General features: G+C 57.6%; 2 protein-coding genes across 2 annotated transcripts; one reads left to right on the top strand and one right to left on the bottom strand.

The window, feature by feature from the left end:
• Window positions 1-1989: 1989 nt before the first annotated feature.
• Window positions 1990-11676, top strand: NCLIV_055860 (hypothetical protein; the record flags this gene model as incomplete). Its single annotated transcript, XM_003885140.1, has 14 exons — window positions 1990-2798; window positions 3287-3426; window positions 3886-4027; window positions 4228-4627; window positions 5068-5263; window positions 5539-5870; window positions 6907-7351; window positions 7860-7994; window positions 8486-8658; window positions 9015-9224; window positions 9790-9927; window positions 10407-10512; window positions 10964-11247; window positions 11569-11676. 14 exons carry the CDS (start codon window positions 1990-1992, stop codon window positions 11674-11676), a joined length of 3618 nt encoding a protein of 1205 aa, XP_003885189.1.
• A 2019-nt stretch (window positions 11677-13695) lies between these two features.
• On the bottom strand, window positions 13696-24736 carry NCLIV_055870 (putative TBC domain-containing protein; the record flags this gene model as incomplete). The annotated part of the gene is made up of 6 exons (XM_003885141.1): window positions 13696-13810; window positions 14297-14448; window positions 14726-15071; window positions 15391-20735; window positions 21233-21661; window positions 21989-24736. The coding sequence occupies 6 exons, from the start codon at window positions 24734-24736 to the stop codon at window positions 13696-13698; spliced, it is 9135 nt and encodes a 3044-aa protein (XP_003885190.1).
• Window positions 24737-26439: the final 1703 nt, after the last annotated feature.

The raw sequence follows: 26439 nt of genomic DNA on the forward strand, positions 1-26439 counted from the left end.
TCACACTGTTCGTTGCCTTCCCCGAGTTGCTTTTCCTTCCAACTTTAGTCGAGGAAAGGACCGGTACCACGCGCTGGCAGAGCGGACAGATCAGAGTGGTGAAGTTGGAATCGGTTCACACGGAAAGACACGCGGAAATTCTCCTCCGAGCAGCCCAGAACGCAACCGACTCTTCCAGGTTCTTGCCAGTGTCGCACCACTCAGCGAGGTGAACCTACCTGAGCAGCCAATGCTCGCAGTTCACCCGGTTCGATCTCTACAACGGGGCCAGGCTCTACAGCTGCAAAGGAGAACCAGGTGAAAGTTGCGATCTTGTCGCGTGACTCAATAGCTTTCCGGCGCCTTGGCAGCCCGTTGAAAGGCCACCAATGGGAAGGAGGCGCGAGAAGGCCGCCGTCACCCGAAAAGATCCGCTCGACTCGGGAATCGTGCTTGCCGTGCCTGCATGACACTGCCTGCTACGAGTTTGCTGGTTTTAAATCCAGAGGCGACGGAACAAGAAAGAAGCAGAACGAACCCACAAGCGCTGACAAGTTTCCGACACGGCAGGCGCGTTTGCTTGACGGGCTCCACGTTTTGACATATCGACGGGGCAGTCTCGGATAGGGTACTCCTCCTGTCCCCGCTGTTCTGCAAAGAGCCATTCTTGCAAAATCAGCGCCCGCAGATTACCAGAAGAGAGGGAACCACGAGAGATACTCGCCTGCGAGCGCGCAGCTGTATGCGTCGACTGCTCGTTCGGGGCCAGTGCCTCCCTCTCGCGATACTTTCTTCAGAGGTTGGTGCATGCGTTCGACCTGGGTATGTGTCCTACTCGCTTTGAAAGACGTTTGCGACGGTTCGCCTTCGTCTTCCCTCACTTCTTCCTTCTTCAACCTTCTCTTGACCGCTTCGCGCGCTTTTCTCATCTGCCGGTGTCTTTGGCCCTTTTGTTCTGACTCAAAGAAATTCCTTCCCCGCCGAGTTCCTCTCGCTGCTGCGGCGCTCAACTCAAGAGGCGAAGAAATACGGCACTCTCGACTTTATAAAGGTTTTAACTCACCCGAATCAGCCGTCTGCATATTCCTCGCTGTAAACTCCGGGCTTTTCAGCTATTCGCCTTTTTCTTCTTGAGCGTTTTTCGTCACGCCTTCGCCGTCGCATGTCTCGAGGCGCGCCGACTTTTCCGCCCCGGTTTCAACGGAGCTTTTTGCCCGAAAGAACAGCGACAGCAGGCCACCGGTTGCTTCTCGGAGAACGATTAAAAGTCCGTGTCTCAGTCAGCCGGTTTCAGCGGTGGTTTGCCGCCGATCCTCCTCCAGATTTGCGCCGAGATCCCCGTCATGAACGCAAGGTCGACTGCATGCGCTCGACTCCCGCGTTTCTTGCGTCGATTTTCCGCGTTTTCGTAAAAGACAAAGGGAGAAACGCCTTTCGATTAGATGGGCCTTTCTGTCCTCGATTCTGGTTTGCTTGCTGTAAACTCGCAGCACCCCCTTCGAACCCTTTGGTAACCGGTGAAAAATGACAGACTCCGTGAGAAGATGACGCCGAGCGTTTCTTCTTCTCTCGTGGCCCACCCTCGCTGTTTCTGCTCACCCTCTTCCATCTCGCTGCTGCAGGGATTCTGAACTGTACAAGGCTTCTTCGGTTTCGTGCGTTCCCACTTTCTTCGCCTCCTGAGTGTCCCCCTCGCGCACGCGCGCGCCCGCGGCTAACGCCGTTCTGTTTTTCCCGACCCGTCTCCACTCACGCGGCTCTTGTGTGTTGTTTGTCGGCTTCTTCCGATTGCCGACAAAGGCCGTTACGTGGCCACGACGATTACGGACCTTCGAACCCACGAGTTCCGTCTTTGGCGCTTCTCACCCCACTCTGAGGCGTCTGTTTCGTCGGCCCGGAGCCTGTGTCTTCCCCCCGGGCGGGGCGCCTGGCTGCCTGTCTCGCTCGCCTTCCTTGAGTCCTCGACGTCTCCCTCCGCCGCAGGGTGTCTCGCCTGTTTTTCCGGGGAAGATGGATGTCCTGGAACGCCTGAGCGTCATCTCGCGTATCACCACCGAGCTCCACAACCACTGGGGCGTGAACGACAGAGACCTCGCCGAGTTTGTCGTGCATCTCGGCGAGGAGGCGTCTTCCCTCGAAGAGTTCCGGGAGCGGCTCCAAGAGAATGGCGCGGCTGTCTCCTCCTCGCTCGCCGTGTCGCTCTACACGACCATTCAGAAGCTGTCCCAGAAGAAACGGGCATCCGCCAAGGCGAGCGTTCTCGACCTCCCCGGGAAAAAAACAAGTACCGCTCCTTCCTCTTCCGCTGCTTCTGAGGCCTCCTGCGCGCCTCCCCTTCCCGGCCACGAGCTGACAGAGAAGGAGAAGAAATTCCCCGGTTTGTGCATGCCGAACGATTTCTCGCGGCCCGAGCTCCAGCTGGAGCGACCCGACGACTCTGCCCCATTGTCGGAGCATGCGCAGCGTCTGCTGAACGCAGAGAAGGACGACAAGGAGCTCCAGAGAGAACAGAAGGAGGCGCTGAAGCGCGGCAGAGACTCGAAGTTTGCACCCGTGCAGTCTGGCGCGAACAGCATCCCGCTGGGAGGCAAGAAGGCCGAGGGGGAAGCCGAGCGAGCGCCGAAGACAGACGGGAAAGCTCCTGCGCACTACTACGGTAGGAAAGGTCCGATGATTCGATACGCGATCTACGAGGGAGTCGTGGACAAAGTCGTCGAATTCGGCTGCTTCGTGCGGCTCGAATTCGACGAAGGAACCCGACAAGGACTCCTCCACATTGCCGACATGGTCAAAACCGATGGACGCCCTGTCCAGCCGCAGTACGTCTCGGCGTCTTCGCATGCAGCCCGCTTTCCGGGGTCGCCGTTTCCACACATTCCGTCTTTTCCCCATCTCCCCTCCTTCCTTCTCAAAGTCTTCGCCGCGTTGGGGGGGGATGTGGCGTCTGCAGGCGTTCGGGTTCTGCTTCGACACTGTCTCTCCTTTTCCTACACGCTTCGCCCACTCTTTCCTTTTCCTTGCCTGCTTGGGCGCTCTCCCAGGGTGCGCCGGACTCCGCGCTCTATGCCGCTGCGGGCTCAGTTCTTCTGTGCAGAGGCTCTGCCTAGCTTCTCGTCTGCCTGACGCGGTTCGTTCACTCCGCATTCGCGGGCTCCTTGGGACACGCCCCCCCCCCCTGTGGCGAGCTTCGAGCTCGCGCGCGCAGAGCGGTTGTCGAGCGTTTCGTCTCCGAGCGAGACTGCATGCGAGACGCCGCGCTCTCCGGCCGCTGAACGCGCGCGCCGTGCTGTGTGATGCTTGTGTCCAGGGACGTTGTGCACCGCAACATGCCTGTCAAGGTAAAAATCCTTGGCATTGCGGGGTCCAAGATCTCGCTGTCCATGCGCGAAGTCGACCAGGAGACAGGCGAGGATCTCAAGCCTCGAGGCGAATTCGCCAAAAAAGAAGGTAACGCAGGCCACGCCACACATGCTCCCGACTCCGCACATGCTCGACTCCGCACATGCGCGACTCTGCACATGCTCGACGTCCTCCGCCGGGAGAAGCGCCGGCAGCTGGGCCGGTACACTGCCGCAGCGCGAGAGGAGCTCAACAGCCGTCTGTGCGTCTCTTGTGTGTCTTCCCTCTGTATCGATGTGTACCGGACGTACCGATCCACGTGTCCAAACATCTCTCGATCGGTGTTCAAACATCCATATATACTTGTCTGTCTCAAAATCTAGCGGCCCGACTTCGCAGGGGTCTGTGTCTCCGCCTCTCGACAAGGGGACGGCGGTCGTGACACAGGGATTTCTACGTTTGATCGGGCCGTGCCTGGGGAATTCTGTTTGCCGTGCTTTTCACTGTTTCCAACGTGTAAACCCCCTAGCGTCTCGGTTCTGGGACTGTTGCGTCGCTGTATCGTAGAAGACAGCACTGGCGAGATGAAGAAGATTCGCATCGACGACGAAGCAGAAGAGAGAGAGAAACAAGGTATTGGACGCTTGACGGGGATTCGGATCGACTCCAAAGACAACACTGTTGAGTCGCTCTACTGCCGAAAGCGCAAGTAAGGCTCGAATCGCGAAAGGAGATACCTGTCAAATCTCGAGCTTTGGGCGTTTGCCGGAGGCTCTTCGTCCTGCTTCGCGTTGCGTGAATCAAGGTAATTCCCTTGCCGCTTTGTTCCTGCCCGTGTTCGGGGTCTCTCCGTTTTTTTTGACGCCGATCGGTCGCCGTGCCCGAGCGTTCTTGGCTGTCTCTCTGCAGACTCATGAGCGACTTCGACAAGTGGGAGGCTCAGCAACTTCTTCACAGCGGGCTTCTCACGCGCGAAGAGCATCCGCTGTTCGACGAGGAGCTCGGGATCCTTCCGTCGGTCGAAGTGGACGAAGACGTGGAAATCGAGATTCGAGAAGACGAGGCGCTCTTCCTCCGAGGCCAGACGACGCGGACTGGCATGCAGTTGAGTCCAGTGAAGATCGTCGCAAATCCGGACGGTTCCCTCGCTCGCGCCGCCGCCACCGCCACGGCCTTGGCAAAAGAAAGAAGGGAAATCCGAAATGCGCAAGAAGCCGCAATTCTCGACTCCATCCCCAAAGACATGAGTCGACCCTGGGAGGATCCCGCTCCGGGACCGGGCGAACGCACGATCGCCCAAGCCTTAAAGGTACCAAAACGACAGCCTTGTGCCTCCGCTGGCTCTTTATTGATATCCACCGCTCTGTGGAGATCTGCTTTCAACGATATATGTGATGGTTATTCAGCAAGTATGTGCACATGCACACATATTTACCTAGTTGAAGCGCATATATATATATATATATATATTTATATGTATATATAGAAGTATATATGTAAGGATGTATATATGTACATGTATATATGTATATATGCATGTATCATTACATATTCTTTTGCGTAGATGGATGTATACACTAGCCTGCCTACAGGGTCGGTCTGTGGCCGAGTGTATCTGGATCCGTAAGGGGGACTGGCGCGCCGCAAGCGTGTGGAGTCAAGGCGACTCTGAATCTAGACCTGTTTGCTTGCATGCGTGCCATCATGCGACGCACCAATGTTTTCTGCGCTGTGTGTGTCCTTGTCCAGGGGTTAGGGCAGACGAGTTACGAGATGCCAGAGTGGAAGAAGATGTACATTGGGAAGAGCGTGAGCTTTGGGCAGAAGAGTAACAAAAGCATTGCGGAGCAGAGACAAGGCCTCCCGATCTATCGCCTCAGAGAGCCTCTGTTGAAGGCCATCAAAGAAAATCAAGTTCTGATTGTCATCGGAGAAACAGGAAGCGGTAAGCGCCTCGATCCCCCCGTCGAATGTCCTGAAGCCGCTGCGTCCATGCCTGCAAGTGTATACTCTCGTTTGTTACCTCTGTACGCCTGTGTACCTAGGCACACATATATGCATACCCTTGCAAATCGACGCGTACATATTTACACACACATGCCTCTGTTTTTAAATTTAAACATATATATATATACATACGGACACATGTGAGTTGCTATGTGCTAGCGAGTGTTCTGTGGTGACTCGGCACACTGGCGTCATGCCTTTTTCTTTGTTTAGGGAAAACGACGCAGATGACGCAGTACATTGCAGAGGCCGGCTTGGTCACTCCCGGGACAATGATTGGCTGCACGCAGCCCCGACGTGTGGCGGCAATCTCCGTCGCGAAACGCGTGGCGGAAGAATTTGGTTGCCGAGTGGGACAGGAAGTCGGGTACAACATCCGCTTCGAAGACTGCACGAGTCCCGACACCATCATCAAGTACATGACGGATGGAATGCTCTTGCGAGAGGCGCTCGTCGACGCCTCCCTCAAACGCTACTGCGTTGTCATGCTTGACGAAGCGCACGAACGAACCATCAGCACAGACGTCCTCTTCGGCCTCCTCAAGGTACGATTTTTACACGAATGCCCAGACACTGCCAGGTCCACTCGCTTGTAGATGTGTATAAGTGCGTACAGGTGTGTATATGTGTGTATACGTGTGCCTGCATATGTGTACATGTCAGGGTACTTGTGTGCATTTGTGTCTTTGTGTGTTTGTACACACTGGTCGCTGTCTGCGTTTATGTGTGAAGCGCGACTGAAGGAAAACGCGAAAAGGCCTGTCGGATAGGAGTGTTTGTGTGAGGTATTTCCAGGCACGGACACGTTTGCCTGTGATTATTCACAAACAGGCTTAAGCAGATGGAGTTGCGTATAGTTGTAGACTTTTATTGATCTTGTAGTTGTGTGTTTCTGCATGGGTGGCGCGTCGCTTAGTGTCGCGTCGTCGAAGAAAGAAGTTTTACCGCGGGCTTGCGGCGCTCCTGCACACTCCTCGTTTGGTCCGCCCTCAGCCGCTTGCGAGCGGCGGGAGGCCTGGCCACGTTTTCTCGCCGCAAAACTTTCGGTGATGCGAGAAAGATTAGAGAACGAGGAACACAACTTGGCGGCAGATGACGCACCGGACAGGAACGGCCATTGCGACAGATACACGCCGAACACCTGCATGCGAAGGAGAGAACCTCGAACCGAAACGCACCTGTGTCCTTCCCTATACCGCAGATACTACACATACATACCTACACGTAACAGACATACTCATAGATACATAGAAGTGCATACACAAGTGCATATATGCCCGTATGCATTCGGTCTTCGACCGCACAGAGCTGTGCGCATGCAAAGGTGTCCACGCGCGCATGCGTTCGCAGACGTATTTGCAGGCTGACGTCTGTCGCTTGTCTGACTCAGTCATCTGAGGTCCGTATGCATTCCAGAGCCACGAAATTCACGGCGCTTGTTTTGCGCTCTGCGGTGCCCGTGCGCTCGTCGTGGCGTCTGGGTCGAGTTGTGGTTTCCATTTCAGTCCTGCATGCGCCCCTAGACGCCTGCGCGCTCGCCTGTGCGCCACACGATTTGCAACGGGTTTGTGTTTTCTGCAGGACTGTTGTCGGCGGCGTCCGGATTTCAAGTTGATTGTGACGTCTGCGACGTTGGATGCAGAGAAGTTCTCCAACTACTTTTTCAACTCGCACATTTTCACGATTCCTGGCCGGACCTTTCCCGTGGAAATTCTTTACACGAAGGAGCCTGAGGCGGACTACGTCGAGGCGTCGCTGATCACGGTGTTGCAGATTCACCTCTGCGAGCCGCCTGGGGACATTCTCCTTTTCCTAACTGGACAGGAGGAGATCGACACGGCCTGCCAAACGCTGCACGAGCGCATGCAGAAGCTGGAGAGTACCAACCCGCCTCCCCTGATCATCCTCCCCGTCTACTCCGCGCTGCCGTCGGAAATGCAGACGATGATTTTCGACCCGGCGCCTCCAGGATGCAGAAAGTGTGTCGTCGCGACAAACATCGCCGAAGCGTCGCTCACCATTGACGGTAAGGCGCGAGGCGCAGCGCGAAAGAGAGAGGCAGCGAAGGCGGGAGAAGGAGAAGCAGCAAGAAGAGAGAGGCAGCGAAGGCGGGAGAAGGAGAACCAGCAAGAAGAGAGTGGCGACGGCGGCCGAACCCCCGCAGTCGCCCTGAGGGGCGGCGACTCGACCAGCCCGCTAGCGGTCTTGGAAGACAAGAGAACAAAGAGAAAATTCGGAAGCGTATGCCAACTCTTCCAGAGATGATCCTCGCTCTATGCGAGCCGTTTCCAGGAATGCAGACTCATTAAAACGCACACGGCCTTACAAATATACACATATGTATATATATATATATGCGGAGGGAATGTACCGCGAGTTGGAGTACGGGTGGGTGTATCCACACACACACACACACACACACACGCGAGCGCGTGCATTTAGGTCACCGTTTCGTGTGTTTTTCTCTGAGAAGCGCAGTTCCGTCCGTTGTCCAGTGAGAGGTGTCGGCTTGTGGTGGCTGCTGCTGATTCCAGGAATCTACTTTGTCATTGACCCGGGATTTGCCAAGATGAAAATGTACAACCCAAAGACTGGCATGGACAGCCTTGTCGTCGCTCCCATCAGCCAAGCAAATGCGCGACAGAGAGCGGGGCGCGCGGGTCGCACAGGTCCGTCGCCGTGCACCCTCTTTACCAGCAGCTTTTTCGCGTGTGCCGTCGATCGCCTGCCTCCTCTCTGTTGGCGACTCTCTCGCCTCTCGCCTGTGTATAACGGCCGCCGCATTTGAGGCAGTGCCTGTCCACGTCGACCTTAAAGTAGTTCTGTCGCTCTTTGTCTATTTCCGTTTCAACCCTTTTCTCTTCTCGCAGGGTCGGCATCTCTCTCTCTCGTGGCCCCCTCAACCTCTATCCGTCTCTCTTTCTCTCGAGATTAGGATCGCGCCCTACTCGTGTCTCGCTCCTCACCGTTCTTTCGCAATACGTCTGCGTCCGTGCATGCGTTTCGATTTCCCGTCTGGTTCCCGCGCTGCTGGTGTGTTTCCATTCTGGAGTTTCGGCGCTGTGAGAGGCCGCGTCGATTTGCGCCGGCGCACGTTCCCCTTTTTGTCGGCGTCGCGAGCGCCTCTTTGTCGGGTTCTGTCGCGCGCCCTGTCTCTCAGGTCCCGGCAAGTGCTACCGGCTGTACACTGAGCAGGCATACCGTTGCGAGATGCTGCCTGTGGCAGTGCCTGAGATCCAGAGAACGAACTTGGAGAACACTGTGCTTCTTCTCAAAGCGATGGGCGTGAACGACATGCTGAACTTCGACTTCATGGATCCGCCACCCGTCCAGGTGAGGTCTTCGCGAAGGCCACAGCCAGTACACGGCTCCAGCAGGACGTGGGGAAAATGATGCGGAGCGCCGTCCGACCCTCTTCTTCCTCGCAGCATGACAGCCAATGCATGCAAGCAGATTAATGTGTATCTATGCATACACATCCTTCAGCAAGTATCTGTGTGGGAAGCTTGATAGGCATTGATTTGTGCATGCATTTACCATATATATATATATATATATATATATATATATGGTTGAGGGTGTATGCAGCTGCGTATATGCGATAGGTAAAAATTTATGGTTGAAGGTAGAGGGATAGATTCCATCGGGTGAATGCTTGGTTCTCCGTTTCCTCTTTTGTTTCGTTTCAGACTCTGATTAATGCCTTGGAGAGCTTGTATGAGCTAGGAGCCTTGGACGACGAAGGCCTGCTGACGCGCCTTGGCCGGAAGATGGCGGAGTTTCCCATGGAGCCGCAGCTGAGCAAGATGCTTCTGGCGAGTGTCGATCTCAAATGCAGTGACGAAATCATCACGATTGTCTCCATGTTGAGCGTACAAAACGTCTTCTACAGACCGAAGGTACGAGGCGTAAACGGTGAAGGAACAATCCCTTCTCTTCAGCGAGATGGGGCGCAGTGGCCAGGAGTTCTCCCACATGCAGACCGAGGATCTAGGGAGTCGTCGCGTGCGTCTCGTTAAGGAAAAGGCTCTAATCACACGCCAAATTACGTATGCATGAAGCGTGTGTAATCTAGCTAGCTATATATATATATATATGTATATATGTATTGACCCATTCGTGTATATTTCTGTATGCATGTCAGTCCAGCTACGTAGGCATACGCGTATCCATATGTATGTGTTTATGTGTTTATATTTGTATTTATTTAGGTAGATACAGTGTGCAGGTGGTCGCTGGTGTCTGCCGAGGGGATGTCCTTTGTGTGAAAGAGAGACATGGTCTTCGTGGGCGAAGGAGAGATGCACACAGCGCCGAGGGACACTTAGGGTGCGTCACATCCCTTGAGACTGTCGTGGGACTCGGCGGACTGAAGGTCAATCAGTTTCCTTGGGAGGCGCGTGACCAGCGAACGGTGCAAACCGTGAGTCGGTTCCGTTTTTCGCGCGCCTCTTGGCTTCTCAGGACAAACAAGCCATGTCGGACCAGCGTAAGAGCTGCTTCCACCAGCCTGAAGGAGACCACGTGACTTACCTGGAAATCTACAGAGGCTGGCAACGCAACCGCTTCGCCAATTCGTGGTGTTTTGAGAACTTCGTCCAGGTTCGTCCGACGCAGGCAAAAAACGTGTCGCCGAGACACACTTCACAGCTCTGTCCTTTTAGGCAGCTTCAAACAGCTGAATCGACCTGTCGGTCTTTCTAGATGCCTGGCTGTGGCGACCCGTCCGTGCGTCGCCCTGTCTGTCTCGGTCCGCGTATATCTCTACGTATTGCCTACCTATTTCTGCCTGTGTATCGAGTATCTGTATGGCGATGGTAATCTGCGGCGATGTGTGGGCGCCGAGCCTCCGCCTTCACTCAGTTTCGCAGCCTAGCCGTTCCTGAAAATCGTCAACCTCCGAGAGCCCGTGTGCAAGTACAAACGCTACATATATATATATATGTATACAAATATGGATATCTAAACATATATGTATACATGCAAACGTAAGTAATATTGTATGCCTTTACGGGGTGTTTGTGTGAGGTGTTGAGTGGCGTTTTTGTTTTGCGAGGCTTGTGTTTTCTTCCAATTTGCAGAGTCGCGCGATGCGGCGCGCTCAGGATGTCCGAAAGCAGCTTATCACAATCATGGACAGATACAAACTCGACGTCATCTCCGCAGGCAAAGACTACAATCGAATTCGTGAGGAAATAGTCTCACCTCTCGCTAGGAATGCATAGAATTTTGCGTTCGCCATCAAAACTGTACACATCGATTGATTCATCTCTCCTTGTAACAAGAACAAGGATGCAGTGTCTGCTTGTTTATATATATATATATATATATATATATATATATGTCTGAAAGTTTTCTGGCTGTCCCGCTCTATGGATACCTATCAGTAAATGCGTACGTCTACGTATATCAGTGTAACTATGTGGACGTCTACCTGTATCTCTCTGGGTCTCTTTGCACAGATGTTCCCATGCGTGTAGGGGATGCTGCGTGTGAATGCAGTAGGGTGTTTCGCGTGTTTGTTTTCAGTCTTTTTTTCGTATGGGGATCTGCTTGGCTCTGTGGGGCTGTTCTGTCCTCTCCGGGCGCGCGACTGGTTCGCCTGGGATCCCTCGCCTCGTGTGTCGCTGGTCGCCAGTGCGAGACGTCGCTCTGCCCTCTGTTGCCGCGTTTCTCGTCGCAGGCCGCTGCATCTGCGCGGGATACTTCCGCCACGCGTGCCGCCGTGATCCTCAAGAAGGCTATCGCACGCTGGTGGACCACACGCAAGTCTTTTTGCATCCTTCCAGCGCCTTGTACAATCGTCACCCTGAATGGCTTATTTACCACGAACTCGTCCTGACCACCCGAGAGTACCTGCGCGACTGCTGCACAATCGAACCTCAGTGGCTAGTCGAAGTTGCGCCCAAGCTCTTCAAATTGGTAAGGCCTTCCCTTTTCCCTCACATGCCTATCATATACTCTTGGGCACCTGTGTAAACAGAGATATGCGGAAATGCAGATGCAGATATGGCTATCTCTAGGTAACAAGTTATACGTACATATGTGTGCCTATCTATAGATACCCACCTGCAGAGAGATGCTCATTTCATTTGCCCACACATAAAGCATATATATATATATATATATATATATCTAGTTGGTGTCGGGTATACCGGGGGTGTGAAGCATTTTCATGCGTGTGATTGTAGGTACAGGAGTGCATTTTGGTCTTTTCTACTCTGCTGCGCGTGCGTTTTCTAGGCGGATCAGCAGCGGCTGTCGAGGAGAAAGATGCGCGAGAGAATAGAGCCGCTGTACGACAGATTTGCAGAGCCGAACGCGTGGCGTCTGTCGAAGCGCAGGGGCTGAGGAAAAAAGAGCGAGGAAGGAAACCCCGACGAGAAGCCCGGAAAGGCGGAGAGACGCTCCGGAGACGCGACCAATGGGGAGCAGAAAGAAGGAAAGAGAAAGCAGAGACGCGCGCGCGCGTTGTCGCCGCGTACGGGTTTACGCATGCACACCGCATTTGGCGTTTGCTTTCTGCGGCGCCAGAGCTGTGCCCGATTATTTGGGTGTGGGTGCTTGAGAAAAGTGCAGAGGACGCTGCGTGACTGTTTTCTCAACTTTTTTGTGGAAGAGCGAGGCTCTGCACGACGGAAAGGCGACACTTATGCAGAGACGGATTTAGGCGCTTCGTCCCGGCTGACGTCGAGAGAGACTCGAGCAGCCTCAAAAAACTGTTTTCTGGCGTTGTTCGGGAAGAGCGAGAAAGCGTCGACAGGCGCGAGTGTTGGGAGACACAGAGGGAAGGCGACATACAGGCGAGAAGGGAAGCGCACGTCCTTTCTGCGATGCTCACAGCCGTGTAAACGCTCTGAGGTTGTAACCTTATAGCGATTGGATAGGCAGGCAGGCGCGGGCGTTGGGACAGGCGTGTGCGCGTCTCTCTCGGAGAGCTGTCGCTCAGACATAGCTGTGTGGTGCCGCGAGTGCACGCCGTGGACGATGTGCCAGGGATGCGGTGGGGCAACAGGGAGGCGACAATTTGACAGACTTTTTCCGGAGAAAAAGGGAAACTCCCCCCCGGACACGAGAAGCACCATTGAGAAGGACAAAAACGGAACACAACCCAGGGGCGGCAGAAGACCAGACGGCAGGAATCGTCGAACTCAGGGGAGGAGAACGGAAAAGTGTCCGCGTGTCTCTCTGCGACCGGGCCTTTGCCAGGTCCACAGAAAACGGCCTCAAAAAATACCAAATGCCAAGAAATATCCGGAAAAAGAACACCGAATCGAACCGTGACGCTCCTTCGCAAGGCCTGTTCTCTCGTCCTTGGCGACTCTAGCCTCTCCATGTGGCACACATCGACATATCTTTATCTACCTATATATACAGCAGTGTGACCATCTTTCCTCATGCTATGCCCATACATCTCTCTCTAGATACAGGTAGACATGCTCCCGCTAAATACGTGCAGGATGCATGTGAACTTACCGGACTCAGGGTTTGCTGCCCGATACACTTCACATACATATCTACATACGCATATATGTATGTAAATATAGGTGTGCGTATATTCTTGTAAGGATGTGCGTTGGACGTGATGACATTCAAAGATGGAGATAAAAAATCCGAACAGGCGCGAAGGTGCTCAGGGTGAAGGGTGGCGACTGCCGCAGTTTTCTCGTTCGAGGGTTATGGCGAGAGAACCAAAACTTGTCACACTAGACGACCGCTCACATGTCGCGTTCGTTCCTGAAGCGGCCCTCTCTGACCGATCTGAAGTCCTGACAAATCCCTGAGGCAAGAGCGCGCCTCTGAATCGCATTCCACCGCCCGTTCCCGGATTAAAAGGCCATACAGCTCGTGTAACTCCCGCTGAGAAAGGCTGGGTGGTAGCGGCAGACCGTCCAGTTGCCAAAACGCGCTCTTTCTGCGAACCGCCGGCGCAAGCCTCTCCACTTTCCACGAGACGATGCCCACGCAAAAAACGCCCCCCACTCAGGAGGACGCCCTCGGAGGCAACAGCGGGCCGATATGCCCAGTTCTTTTTGCCGGCAAAAATCGCTCTGCATGCAAACTCAAACAGCTACACCGTGCACGAGAACCCGCTCGATATCGGGAAAAAAAGCCGAAAACCGGAACGCACATCGACAGATTTGCCGACATTTTCTTCCTTCTTCGGCACAAACGCTGACACAGCGTCAATGTTTACATGCATGCAGGCATACATATACATATATATGCATATATATAGCAATTGCATGCATGCATGCATATAGAGGTTGGGACGCCGGTTGAAAATTTTGAGGCTTTCTGTCCTTGGGCGGGCTGCAGAAAGGGAGGAACTGAGAGCCGGCAGGTGGCGCCGAAGTCGTGAAGCAACCGTCAGACGGCCGTGCGCGTGGAAGCGTTGAGAAGCTCGGTTTTCTCATCTGCCGCCCGCTGGTTCGCCAGCAGCCGGCTGTATTGCTGCCGATCCACTGGGCACACGTCGACACACCTGCAATCGCAGAGAGCAAGATCCCACGAAGACAGCGCAAAGAGTGACGCGTCGCTTTGTCTCCTCGCTCCCTGGCGACTCCTCCCTTTGTTTCGTCTGCACGAAACCATTTGGTTGGGGGCTCGCGTCCGTCAACCTCGGTAAAACGGGGGGTTGCGTTCGTTTTTAGAAAACGTTCACCATCCGCTGTAGGAACCTCACTTTCTCGCGCAGACCTCTGAACGTCCCACTTTGGGCGCTATCCGTCCACTGCGGGGACAGACGCGAAGCTGAGAAACCAGTTGTAGACTGCCCCGGCACCGCCTCCACACTCTGGCATAGATCAAATAACTGAGGCGCCACGCCGCCGGGCTCTTTTCTCGCCACGGGGTGAGGCCGGACACAAACGGATTTTGAAAAACGCGCGACGCTTCGCCTGTGCGCGTAGCGCTCAGGGTCTCCTGGGAGCGCGTCTCCATCCTTGGAGGTCATTTGATGTTGTCTTACTGGAAAAACCGCTGAGAATCGAAGGCGCCCGTCTCGTCGTCGTCGGGCCGAGCCGTGCGACTGAGAATCACCATGCATCCCTCAAAGGAGTTGGCGAGGAGCTCCGCTTCGTAGTACTTGAGCAGACCCAGCGCCACTTGAAAGGTGAAGCCCTGAGCGAGGAGACAAGCAGACACACAGGACCGAGGAGCCAAAGCGTCGCGTATGGGGTGACACCGGAGAGGACACACACACACACACACACGCACACACACAACGGGTTCTGAAGGCTCGTTCGGTGAGTCTGTCTTTGGTCCCCTGTATCTCGGTCAGCCATGCGTCTTTTCCTCCACCGACTCCTGCGCCGTTCTCAAGGCGCGGCGACTGGAGAGAGACAAGCTGTCGGCTCCGCCTTTTTTTGCTTCCCTTTTCTGCGAGTCAGGCGCCTACCTCGCCCAGGAGAAGGATTGCGTCCCACGTTTGGCAGAGAGTCTGAAAAGGCAGAACGTTCGCGAACAGAGTCTCCAGCCACTGGAGAAGATAAAGGTTCGCGTGGATCCGGAGACCCTTGAAGTGTCGATGGAGGGACGGGACCCGACTCCGCAGCACGCCGTCGAAGAACTCGAACTTGACGGAGAGCAGACGGCGGCTCGCTTGCTCGGCAGGCGCGTAGAAGTCGAGCAAATGGAAACTCGGCAGCAGGTTGACGAAGGCGACAAACGCAGCGGGCAGAGACATGAAGCAGAGAAGGATCGATGCCAGGCAGTCCATGCCCCGCACTGCGCCGATGTCCGGCCTGCAGCACAACACCGAAAGAGACGGTCTCGAAAACGTCGCGATGTGCAGCACGCCACACGAAGTCCCGAGTTCTCCACTCCCAGGAAGGCCTCTCTCTGACAGCCCGTGAACGTCCGCAAAAACCGTTAGAAAAAAACTCACAGCTCGCACGACACCCACTTTCCTCACACCAATTAATAAACACGCGTTGACTTGCCTACTGCGTTACCTGATCCCACGCATCTACATATATATATATATATACATCTCTCTCTCTCTCTCTCTCTATATATATATATATATTGAAAGACGCAGTCCCGCTGTTAGGTGTGACTTACCGGTAGAGTTCATAAGCCTGGAGAAGCCGTCGGACAGCTTCACCTATGGTCATGCCTTCACTTCCATCGACTCGTCCTGTGGCGGCGATTGCCCAGGGTCGGATGCTGTGAAGGTGCGCACGTCTGCGCTGGTCTTGAGTTTGTCCCCTTCGGCTTTGAGCATCTTCCTGCTTTGAGTTGGGTCCTCGTTCGTCGTCTCGCTCTCGCTTGTCTCCCTCCTGCGTGTTGTGCGGTTTCTCTTTCTCGCCCGGATTCACTTCGCCTGCAGGGGAGGCGTCTTCCTGTGCGTCCCCAGACGCAGACACTCGAGGATCTTTCGATCCGCGCCTCGGCGCACTCAGCTTCTCGGACTTGATTTCTTCTCCCTGCCTCGGAGGCTTCGCTTCCTCCCACACGGCCTCGCGTCTTGCTGTCTCCTCCCCTGGGTTGCTTGCACGGTCGGCACAAGCGTTCTTCTCTCCACAGCCGGAAGGCGCCTGCGCAGCCGTCATCCGCGCGACTGTCTCTGCGCTCGGCGCCGGGCGGAAACAAACACTCGCAGGTGCGTCTTCCCGCGCGGTGGAAGGGGCGTCACCCTGCGGTCTGTGAGACTGCCGTTTGTCCCCGGAGACGAGTCCCTTCTTCCCCTCGCTCCCTTCATCTCGTCCTCTCTCTGTCAACCTGCCGCCTTCTTCGTCGGCCCCGCACTCGGTCAGCCGGGCCTCGAAGAGACAGGAAATCAGCAACTCCGGTCCACACGCCACTTTCTTGTCCACAAGGTACCAGAGACCCGCGCCGGGGTACGGCAGACCTATCGACATCGAGGGGGTGGAGCGATCGTCTCGACGCAGCACCGGCCTGTGCCCGGAGCCAGGCGCTCGGCAACCTTCAGACATGAAGGGAGACGAGGCCGAGACTTCTGTTCGATTCGGCTCACTCTGACAACGCTCCACACTGCATGCACCCGCACGCGTCGTCTCTGCCTCGCGCGCGGCAGCCGGGGGTGTCTCCGTCGACGGCGGCGGGCGACTGGACTCGGCTTTCGAGCGTCCGTTGTCCAGTCTTTTCTCGTCTTGCTGCCGCCCTGTCCACTCTCGCCTCGTTCGCAAGTCTGCGCCGCCGATCCGTCCCGAGTGTCCCCCGACCCGGCCGCCCGTCACAGGTGTATCGCCCTCGGGCGGACCGGCTCGTCGATCGCTGCCATGCGCGCCCCGCGTCTGGAGGACGCCGAAAGGAGAGGCTGAGGAGCGCGACGAGCGGTTTCGGCTTCGCATCGCGTCCTGGGATTTCTGGACGAGGCGTCTTCGCTGCAGGACGAGAAAGAGGAGAGAAGAGAGAAGGCCTTCAGACACGCGCTGCTCGTTCCCGATCGCGACACCCCACAGGGTCCCGCGGAGCTCGCCGGGCAAACCCTGGAGCCAGAGCTCGACGAGGGCGGTGGAGACAGCGGTCTCTAGCCGCCGGCCGCGGTCGAGCGAGAAGCGCGCCCCGAAGAACTGGGGAAACCAGACGCGCCAGAATCGCCGGCTTCGCTGCGGCTCCTCGCCCCAGGCGCGGAAGTCCCTTTGGCTCGGGGCCCGCGAGAGAGCTGCCGACCCAAAGGAGGGCGCTGGCCGGTGCGGCGCCTGCGGCGCACCGGCCAGCGGCCGCAGAGGATTCCCCCCGAACGCCTGGGTCCCCACAGCCCGCAGGCCTTCTTCCCGTCCGCGGAATATGCCTCTCTCCTCTGCCTCGCCAGCTATCGCACAGCCCGGACTGAAGCCGTCCCGAAGTTCGGCTCCAGACCCCAGCGACCGTGTCTCCGTTCCGCTCTTCACGTCTGCGGATGCCAAACGCGAGAGCGTCCCGACGAGCACCCTGGGGGTTCCTCCCGGGGTGTCTCCAGCGCTTGGGTTCCCGGCCGCGCCCTGCAGGGGGGCGTCGGCCGCCGAGGAAAACAGTCCGTTCGGGGCGCATGCGTTCGGCATGACGGCCTCCTGGAATACACCATCTCTGACCGCCGAGGAGGTGCGGAGGTAAGTCGAAGATTCGGCTGAAGAGGCCGCACCCGGGCTAGGGCCTGCGCGCGGGCTGTCAGCCGGTCTGGGCCGGCTGCTTGCAAAGAGCCACGCGAACCCGGCGAAGGAAGCGAGCGACCGGTAGTTTCGCAGCAGTGCTTTGTGCTTGCCATCGTCGGGCGACCGCCTCTCGTCGCCCCCGACTTGAGTGTCGTTCTCTACGGAGATCGACCCCTCGCGGCTCGTGCGGCTGGAGCGCCGGTTTGGGAGCAAGAAGCGCAGAGGAAAGAAGAGTTTCTGCCCGAGACTCGCCCCGTGTGTGGGACTCCGAGTTGACGGCCGGCCGCGTTCCGCACCCGAGAGCCCATCTCTGTGCGACCAGAGCGACTCGAGAGACGACGACGGCACCCTGTCGGCCCGCAGCCCCCCCGCACGACGGCCCGGTTCCTCGGAGTGAGGTGGAAGCGTCGAGCCTTCTTCTCTCTCGCCTTCGCTCCCGACTTCAAACACCTCGAAGAGCGACGGCGGGTCGGACCCGTCCACGCAGTTCCCTTCGCCTCGGCCGACCGCTGCCCCGTTGACGGCCTTCGTCCCCTTCTCCAGTCCCGGCTTCTCGTCCGCTCCGTCGGCGCCTGAGCCGGGGCGTCGTCCGGCCTCTCCAGAGCCCCCGAGGCCCCACCACGTGCGAACGGCCGCGACGAGCGTCCCCGTGGAGAGTCGCGCCGGCGGTCCCCACGAGGACAGCCCGGAAGCCAGACGCGGCCCTCGAGGCCGGTGGTGCGCCGTCAGATGCCGCCCGGTGGCTCTCCAGCTCGCTTTGGACCCGAGTGTCTCCAAGTGCGCCGCCTCCAATCGCTCGCCGAGGGTTTGTTCCCGTCTCCAGAGCCCCCGGTCGCCGACCTCGGACCGCGAGACCGACCGTAAGCGACTGCCCATGCGGTCGTGGACGATGTCTCCGCGAAGCATGGAAGGGAAGCGTCTCCAAGTCCCGATCCGGGAAGGCGCGCCGGAAATAAATACGGGCGATCCGCCGGTCGGGGCCTGGGGGACGGCCCCACACGTCCAGCACTTGTCCCAGTGCGGGAGAATGAGCGTTCGCCAGAGCTCGAGCTTTTCGGCGGCTTCTTCTTCCCGGCGCTTTCTGCGGCGGGCAGCGACTTCCGCACTTTGCGCGAGCGCGTGCTGCTGCTGCAGCAGCTGTTCGCGGACTTGCTGCAGCTCCGCGATCTTCGCGTGAAAGAAGGACAGCCAGAGGGTGAGAGGCGCCGCAGCAGCCTGGCACGGCTCGCCGCTTGGCCCGAGCCGCCTGGACCCGGCGACCGGCGGCGAAGGCGAGAAGGGACAGAGAAGAGACCCGTCGAGGGGGGCGAGGAGGTCGAGAGACCGCGTGACAAAGTGGAGGGAGAAGCAGCGCAGCTCCATGTCCTCCGAAAGATCAGACGGCTTCGTGTCTCGGGTGGAGAGGCAGCCGAGCGTGATGTCGAACAGCTCATCGAGCGGCAGACACCGGGGACTCCGCTTCCCCACCTTCATCGCGGCACTTCCGCCCTTCTTCGGATCCCGCCAGCACAGGAGCGACCGCTCGCTGTCGACCGACAGCAACCGCGGCTTCATCTTCCCGTTCCGGCACAGCTTGAGAAACACAGTCCCGCGCTCCAGGGCGGCAAAGGACGACGAGTACGGAGAAAAGGAGAGAACGCTGCTGGTGCTTCGCAGGTTCGCAGTCAACGAGCCAAACGTCGGCACGGACGGCGACAAGCCCGAGGCGGTGGACTGTCGAGACAGCTCAGACGTCCCCCGCAGGGAAACGCCCCGCGAGAACACCGACGCCTGGTGCATGTAGTTCGGGCCCTCAGACTGCATGCGCGCGATGGTGCGCCGGAGCAGAACCGGCGACTGGCTTCGCAGCGGCAAGCCAGAGGCGACAGGCGCCGCAGATTTCGGAGACTCTCGGCGGCTCACCGCCCCAAGCGATTCGCTTCGCAGGCTCCGAAACGCGCCGCCAGCAGCACTCGACGACGCCGCCACAATCTGAGGCGACGATCTGCACTTCAGGAGACCCCGCCCGTCGCTTGTCCCGCCGCACTTCCCCTCGGCGAGCTGCGGCTCCAATTCCGACGTATGCGAATTGCAACCAAGCGCGCCAGGGCGCGGCAGTCGGCGAGGTGATGGGGTCTCGGCAACGGCCGGGAAGGCCAGCGGCTGCGTGAGGTGAAGGCCAGGCGGCCGAGTCGACACGCTAGCCGACGAAGAACAATACGTCGGAGGAACGGGAGCGCTTGCTTGTGGAGGCGCGCTGTCACGGCAGCCCTGGTCACCTGGCGAGGCAACAAGAGTCTGCGAAGCTTGCGACGCCGCACCAGAAGGTGACTTGGAGCACACGCCAGCGGCGTTGTCAGGAGGCGGAAGCCCCGGAGATTGACAAGGTGAAGAAGACGTCGAAGAGCTACACTCCGCTGCATCGGGGGAAGCCGAGGGCGCACCGGCACTTTCAAGCACATCAGAAGGATCTACATGCCCTGACGCTTCGCAGCTGACCGAAGAGGCAGGAGGCGAGTCAGAGGACGATGCCCGTGCAGAGCCTCGTACAGGTCTCACTGACACAGCGGGGTTTGAGTTGTCCCCGTCTCTTCCGTTTTTGAGCGTTTCTGCGGGCGGCGCCCCATCGTCGCTCCGTCTCGTTTCCGCTCCTTCAGTGGTCGCTTCTACTTTTTCACCTGCGCTGCCGTCAACGTGTCTGGGCGTGCATGCGCCCGAGCCCGGTGGCCGGTTCGGCCTGTCGCGATCCACCTCGTTAGCGCTTCCGCCAGGAGGACGGACACTTCGAGGGGTTGCCTCTCCGGTAGGCTGCTCAACCTCTCCTCGATCTCCAGTGTCCCCTGGCCTGCCTGCCTCTTTCTTCCCGTCTGCGGTGTCTGCCGCCCCGCCCGACTGTCCTCCCGCGGAGTCCTCAGCCCCGTCCTTTCGCCGGACTTGAGAAGTGGAAGAACGATGACAACTCTCTCCCCGCGCACCACCTGGGGACTGCGACGCTTGTCGCCTCTCTGTCGGAAGCGGCGACGACCGAGAGACAGGAGCCGGCTGCGGCGCCAGAGGATCGGGCGATCGTCGGCGGCGGTCTCGACTCGTGCTTTGTCGTCCTTCGCGATGAGAAGCCTCGTCACGGCGTCTGGAGGGCGCGCGAGAGGCGAGCGAGTGCGAACTCGCAACGTCCACTCGGCGCGAAAAATGCGGGGATACCCCGGAGACAGAGCTCGTTTTGACACGAACGTGCTGGCCCTGAGGGAGCGTGGAGACACGGAAAAACGGGGACTCTCTCCCCGCAGCGTATCGCAGCACGCGGGGGTCTCGGCTCAGGCGGAGATAGACCTGGACAGCCCAGCCGACAGACAAGAAAAAACAGAAAACAGCCACACGAAGAAATGTACACGAAAAGCGACCTGAAAGGAGGTGTCGACGGGAAGTAGGAAATAAGGACAGGTCAGGAGACAAAAGATCGAGAGGAGGAAAACGACACAGCGAGAGGAACAAACGGCGTCGGGTGGCAAAACGTATCCCACCAACAGACGGAACGAACGTTCATGAGAAAAAAACCCACTCTGGGACGAATCGCGAGCACAACCACGACCACATCGAAGACAGGAAAACGCACATGCATCTATTTTCTCGCGTTCTTTGAACTCCATCACCCTCTCCGTTCTCGCTCAGTGCACCTTGCATACACACACTGGTGCTCAGCAACGAGCCTACGCAATCGTCAGCTTCGGATCAACACACTATGTCTCGCCTTCTGCTCGTCCTTTTTTTTCTCTGTGGAGCGGCCCTCTGGGTGCAATTCGCATCTGCCTGTGGGTTTTTTGTCTCACCTTGTCGGCATCTGACATGTGCAACTTGAACTGCTCTGCAACGACTCGGTCGTAGATGGCGTCGAGTGTTTTGACGTCTAGGCCGCTGGGCGTTCCGTCTCGGCCGCGGGTCATCCTTCGCCAGTCCTCCTTAGTGATTTTCCTCTTCACGTTTCGGTTGTGGCGATCCGTGTGGAGAAGCAGAATCGCGTAGGCGAGAAAGTGTGCAGTCTCGGCGTCCATGTTCTGCTCGGGATTCTGCTGTACGTACAGCTCCGCGAAGAAGTACAACACTCTGTAGAGTTGCTGGGATTCGCCAGGAGGAATGAAACGACTGAAAATCGACCGAAGCGCCAAGTCGATACTCAGACCTCTCACGTCAAAGAGCGACGAGAAGGCGCGAAGAATCGAGATGTTGAAAGGCGACGCGTCACCAAGCAATGCTCCAACCTAAAAGCGGAAAACAGAACGACAGTCGCAAAACTCATCCAGACTGCTTTCCAACGAAGACCCTTCGTCGTGGCCCCATGTAATCATTCATCCATCTATACATCCTTGTCTACATATTTATGGGTTTTCAAAAAGCAACACACCAAGATACAACGATCTATCTACCTATTCTCTCTCTCTCCCCATATATATATAATATATATAATATATAGCTGTATCTCTTGCTTTCCTGCTTCTGCAGCTTCTGTTGGCATCTTCTTCCCGGTGTCGCTTTCGGCTTTTTATTGCTTCGCTTCCCCGGTTTTCACTTTCTTTCTCTGGCTCTACCTTTCGCTTGTCAAGGCCCGGCGTTTCGTAGAGAAAAACGGCGATCGCTTCGGGATCTGTTTTCCGGAGGATCCCCTGCTCTTCGAGGACGGCGACTGCAGGTTCCAGGCCGAGCTGGTTGAAGAGCAGAACTGCCTTGTCGAGGCAGGCGCGGAGTTGCGCTTCCTGTCGCAGTTTCTCTGTCATGGCAAAGTGGGAAATGTAGGCGCCTTCGTCGTCCTCGCCCCTTCCTAGCGTTCGTCCCCGCTTCATCAGAAAACGCTGCAGCGCACTGAGGCGACCAACCCCAGACAAAATACTCGGCCTCGACCAGAGGAGTTCCCGAGACGGAGAAGGGGTTCGTCCCTTCCGCGAAGTCTCCCGTCGCACAGCGCCCGTGTGAGAAGGCCTTTCGTGATCGGCACGTCCGCGTTCCATCTCACGGCTTCCAGCCAACCCCCCGACTGTTGAACTCGGCGCGCTTGATCCCGGCGACCGCCACCACCCAGGCAAGGGACCATCTGCGTCCCCCGCGGCATGCAGGCCTCCCCCGTAGCCTCCGCAGCCCTCCGCCGCTTCATCGACGCCGAATACGGCCGGGAAGGCCTGGCCTGGAAACGCAAAGCCGAGCTTTGAGGGAGCGAAGCGAGTCGGGAATGACCCCAACCGGGACGGGTCAGCGCAGGGGAGGAATGCATACTCAGTCCCCTCTGCGCAGTACGGAAAGAGACTGTCATCGTCTTCGGAGGACGAGGCAAACTCCGACCCCGATGACGCCTCGGGAATCGAGCGACGGTGGCCGCGACGGCCGAGAGTACTCCACATCCGATCCTCGTCCCCGCGAAAACGGGTTCTGCTGCGGCACTCTGACCCTCGCACCGGAAGCCGCCGTGCACTCCCGCGAGAAGACCGGCGAGAGGGCGGCGCCGAGACGCGGTCTGCGTCATCTGGAGAAGCTGAGTACGACGACAAACGCGACAGCGTGCTGCAGACGCTCTGGCTGTCCCCTTTCGCTCGCCGCTCTCCATCTCGGCGCCGGGAACGCGCTGCGAGCTCTCCAAGTGAAGGGAAGGGAGGGACACCTGCCGCAGTCCGAGGCGCGGCCGGCAGCAAGTCGCTGCTCGTTCGCCGAGAGCGACGGCCACTCTCTTCCCCGCTTCGCGCGCGTTCTCCTCGTGATCGGTCCCTCTCTGACGCCGATGGCCTCCGGCTCGCGCGACTGATTTCGTGCGCCTTGCTCCCAGAACTGCGTCGACTTCCAGTCTCTCCCCACTCGTCTCGCCTCCCCCTCGCCTCTCCAGCTTCGCCGCTGCTGCCGTGGCGTCGATTCTCTGCTGCAGGCAGTGGCGGCGGACTGGGTGCGTGGGGAAGGTCTCCGTTGTTGGCTCGGCTGTCGGCGTGGAGGCCGGATGTGGCGGGTGACGGGGAGGCGCCGTCACGGTGCGGTGACGCCGCGGCGGCGGAAGCAGAGTGAGCGATCGAGAAGGAAGCGAATGCATTGATGAGATCTCTCGACGAATTGGCCGACAAGCCTCGGCTGCTCTTTCTTTCCTTTTCCCGCACAGGTGGACTCGATTCGGCTCTCATCACTGGGCGCGAAGTGGATTTGGAGCTGCGAGGCGACGCAGCCCGAGACGACCTTCCTCTGGCCGCAGATCTCCCGCTCTCGTCCTCGAAGCCTGATGCAAAGCCGCTCCACGACTCTCGGCGGGGCGACGCAGGAGCGGACGGAGACTCCAAGCCGACGAGGCGAGAAGCAGAACGGTGAGGAGGAGACAGAGCACACGACGAAGGGGACTTGCCGCTTCTGCGAGGCGTCACAACACTCAAGCCGCGGGGGGGACCAGGAGGGGGAGGGCGAGAAGTCGCCACACCACGATGGGGAGAAAACGCCAAAGCAGCAGAGAAGGAAGGACGAGTCGGAGACGCACCAAGGTGTCGGAGTGCACGATACAAGGAGGAAGCCGGCGGTCGGTCAATCGCTCCGTCTTTGTCTCTCTCGACAACCGCAGAATCGGAACGATTTCGATTGTCGTTCCTCCCCTGTCTCCGATTCTCGTGGCCGAGCCGGTGGTCAGACTCTCCACTTGCTATTTCGCCCTCGCCCCTCCAGATGGGAGGTAGACGGGTCCGCTCTGTTCTCCTGGGGAATCCCGTTCTACACTCTCCTTGAAAAACAGAGCTACGGCGACTGGGGCTGCGGAAACTTCCACTTCCTCCGAAATCTTCTCGTTCGTCCTTGTCTCCGTCGCTACTTTGTCCAGCGAGACTCGACCGTCGCCTCGCTGTCTTTTCCCGTCCCCAAGGTTGGCCTGGCCACTCGCCTGTCTCGCACAGAGAGACCCCCGGTTTCAGGTCCGGTGAAGGCGCAGAGTCGCACGCATCCTCAGGCACACTTTCGTCGACGCTACCACCCGTGTCACATCTCATCGTATTGGGGGCCTCGCGAAGCCGCCGGTGCCTCGATTCCCCCGAAGAATCAATGTGCGAATCATCCGCTGCTCCCAACTCCTCTGGTTGCGCGAAACCATCCTCCCTTCCGCCACGTTTTCCTCCGTGAAGAGCACCGGAAGAGAAAGACTCGGACGAGGAGGGAGCAGGATAGAAGGCGGGAGGTTCTTGAGCTACAGGAGCGTGACGGTTGGACAGAGCCTCCTCTGGAAGGGGCGGAGATTCTCGATGTCGTCCACGTAGTGGGAGAGCCGCGGGATACTCAGCGGACCGGCGAGGGCGGCGACGAGTCTGAAGCCGAGCTGCTGAAGGCGCCATGCTAGAAAGACGCGGAGGGAGGAAGGGGGGGGAAAAATGTCAGACGGAGAACGAGGATGTGAGACGGTTGGATACGTAACAGAGAATAAGAGGAAAAGAGACAAGAAAGACTATACCGGACGTAAGAAAAGTAGAGGAAGAATATGACGGCCCCGGAGAGGGAGCGAAAGACGGCCGAGTTGAGGAAAACGGCGCATGACGTCGAGGAGGTTCCCTGGTTGAGGGTAGACGATGTTTCGCCGCTACTTTCGGCCTTGTGTTCTGTGGTGATTCCCTTCCGTTCACCAGAGCCTTTCCTTATCCTGCTAACTTAAAACTCTGTCTGTTTCGGGGGGCCTCCTGCACAACCGAGGTGGGCCATTTTTACAAGGATGAGAAAGGCGCTAGAGCTGCATGGCTTACCGGCAAAACCAATCCTCCGCACCGGGTACGCCTGAAACCCATCCACGGAACCCTGAGAACTGTATATAACACGGGCAGACGTGCATATCTGGGATGATTTGATCAGCAAACTCGACAGCGCTGCACGACGACCTCCCTCGAGAGGTGCGCCGACATTGGCAGGCCCTCCCAAGGAGCCCGAAGGAATCGGGCATTGACCCGAGAAGCAGACACAGCAACAAAACAAAATCCCGTCTAGTTCCGGCGTTTTTTTCGAAACGGGTACGCGTCCCTCAAATCGTCTGACCAGGCCTTCGAGAACGCTCTTCGTGCACCAGGTATCTGTCAACACCCCGGAAAATACAAACTCCCGGCCACTGGGAGAGTTTCGACTGACGAGAACGGCGCAAACATCCGTAAGCTCCTCTCCACGAAACTTTCACAGTGCTGCCTGAAAAAACGATTGTTTCGCCGGCCTCTTCTGACTGGGAAAATGACCAAGATTCGGCCAACCTCCCGGGCACGGAACCCAAATGCCCATCGGCTTGATCGCGACAGTGCTGTACATACACCCAGACGCCTCACGTTTGCAAGGGTCGAATTCGCAGGAGGTTGTGAATTATATCGCCTCAAATGGTCCTTTATAGCTCAGAGTACAAATCCGATCTTGTTTCGAGAGTTGACGGTCGCTTTCCTCTGAGCTACGCTGAGGAGGCGCGCCCCCTCTGTCCAGCTGCGGTTTTCAGCCCTCCAGAAATTGTGCCATTCTGCCCCGTTCCCCAGAAACAAAAGTGGGAAACGAAGAATCCACTAGAAACCGTGGAAACGACCGAAAGAAGCACGCGTGGAGCAACAGGAAGCACGCCGGATCAGCTTCTTCTGTCTTGCTTTTCGCTTGCACGCTCATTCGCGTGAGAGTGGAAGAGCTACTGCGTCCTTCTACTCCATCAGCGATCGAAATTGTCTTTATAGGAGCAGACCCCTCTCCGCAGCAACTACAGCCGTGAGCGCTGAGTTCCGGGAGCAACAACGCCGGAAACATACGAAAACAGCAGAAATGAAGTGGACGAACTCGGTTCGTGCGGCCGAATGACGGGAGAAGGGGGCCGTCCCAAGCAAACTGCGCGCACTACGACATCTCAGGAGAGGTCCGTACCGGTACATGGCACAGTCAGCCTCGGCCTCGCGTTCTCTGGCTCAACAGAGGCGAGGAGGAGAGGCGGAAAAAGTCAAAGAAGGCGAAAAAATCTGCTCCAGCCGCACAAGCTGCCGTTGCCGTCGGGTTCTGCCTCCTCATAGTGAGCTCCGCGAACACCGCGGAT

This window comes from Neospora caninum, chromosome XI, assembly GCF_000208865.1.
Source record: "Neospora caninum Liverpool complete genome, chromosome XI".
In the NCBI taxonomy this organism is placed as follows: Eukaryota; Apicomplexa; class Conoidasida; order Eucoccidiorida; family Sarcocystidae; genus Neospora; species Neospora caninum.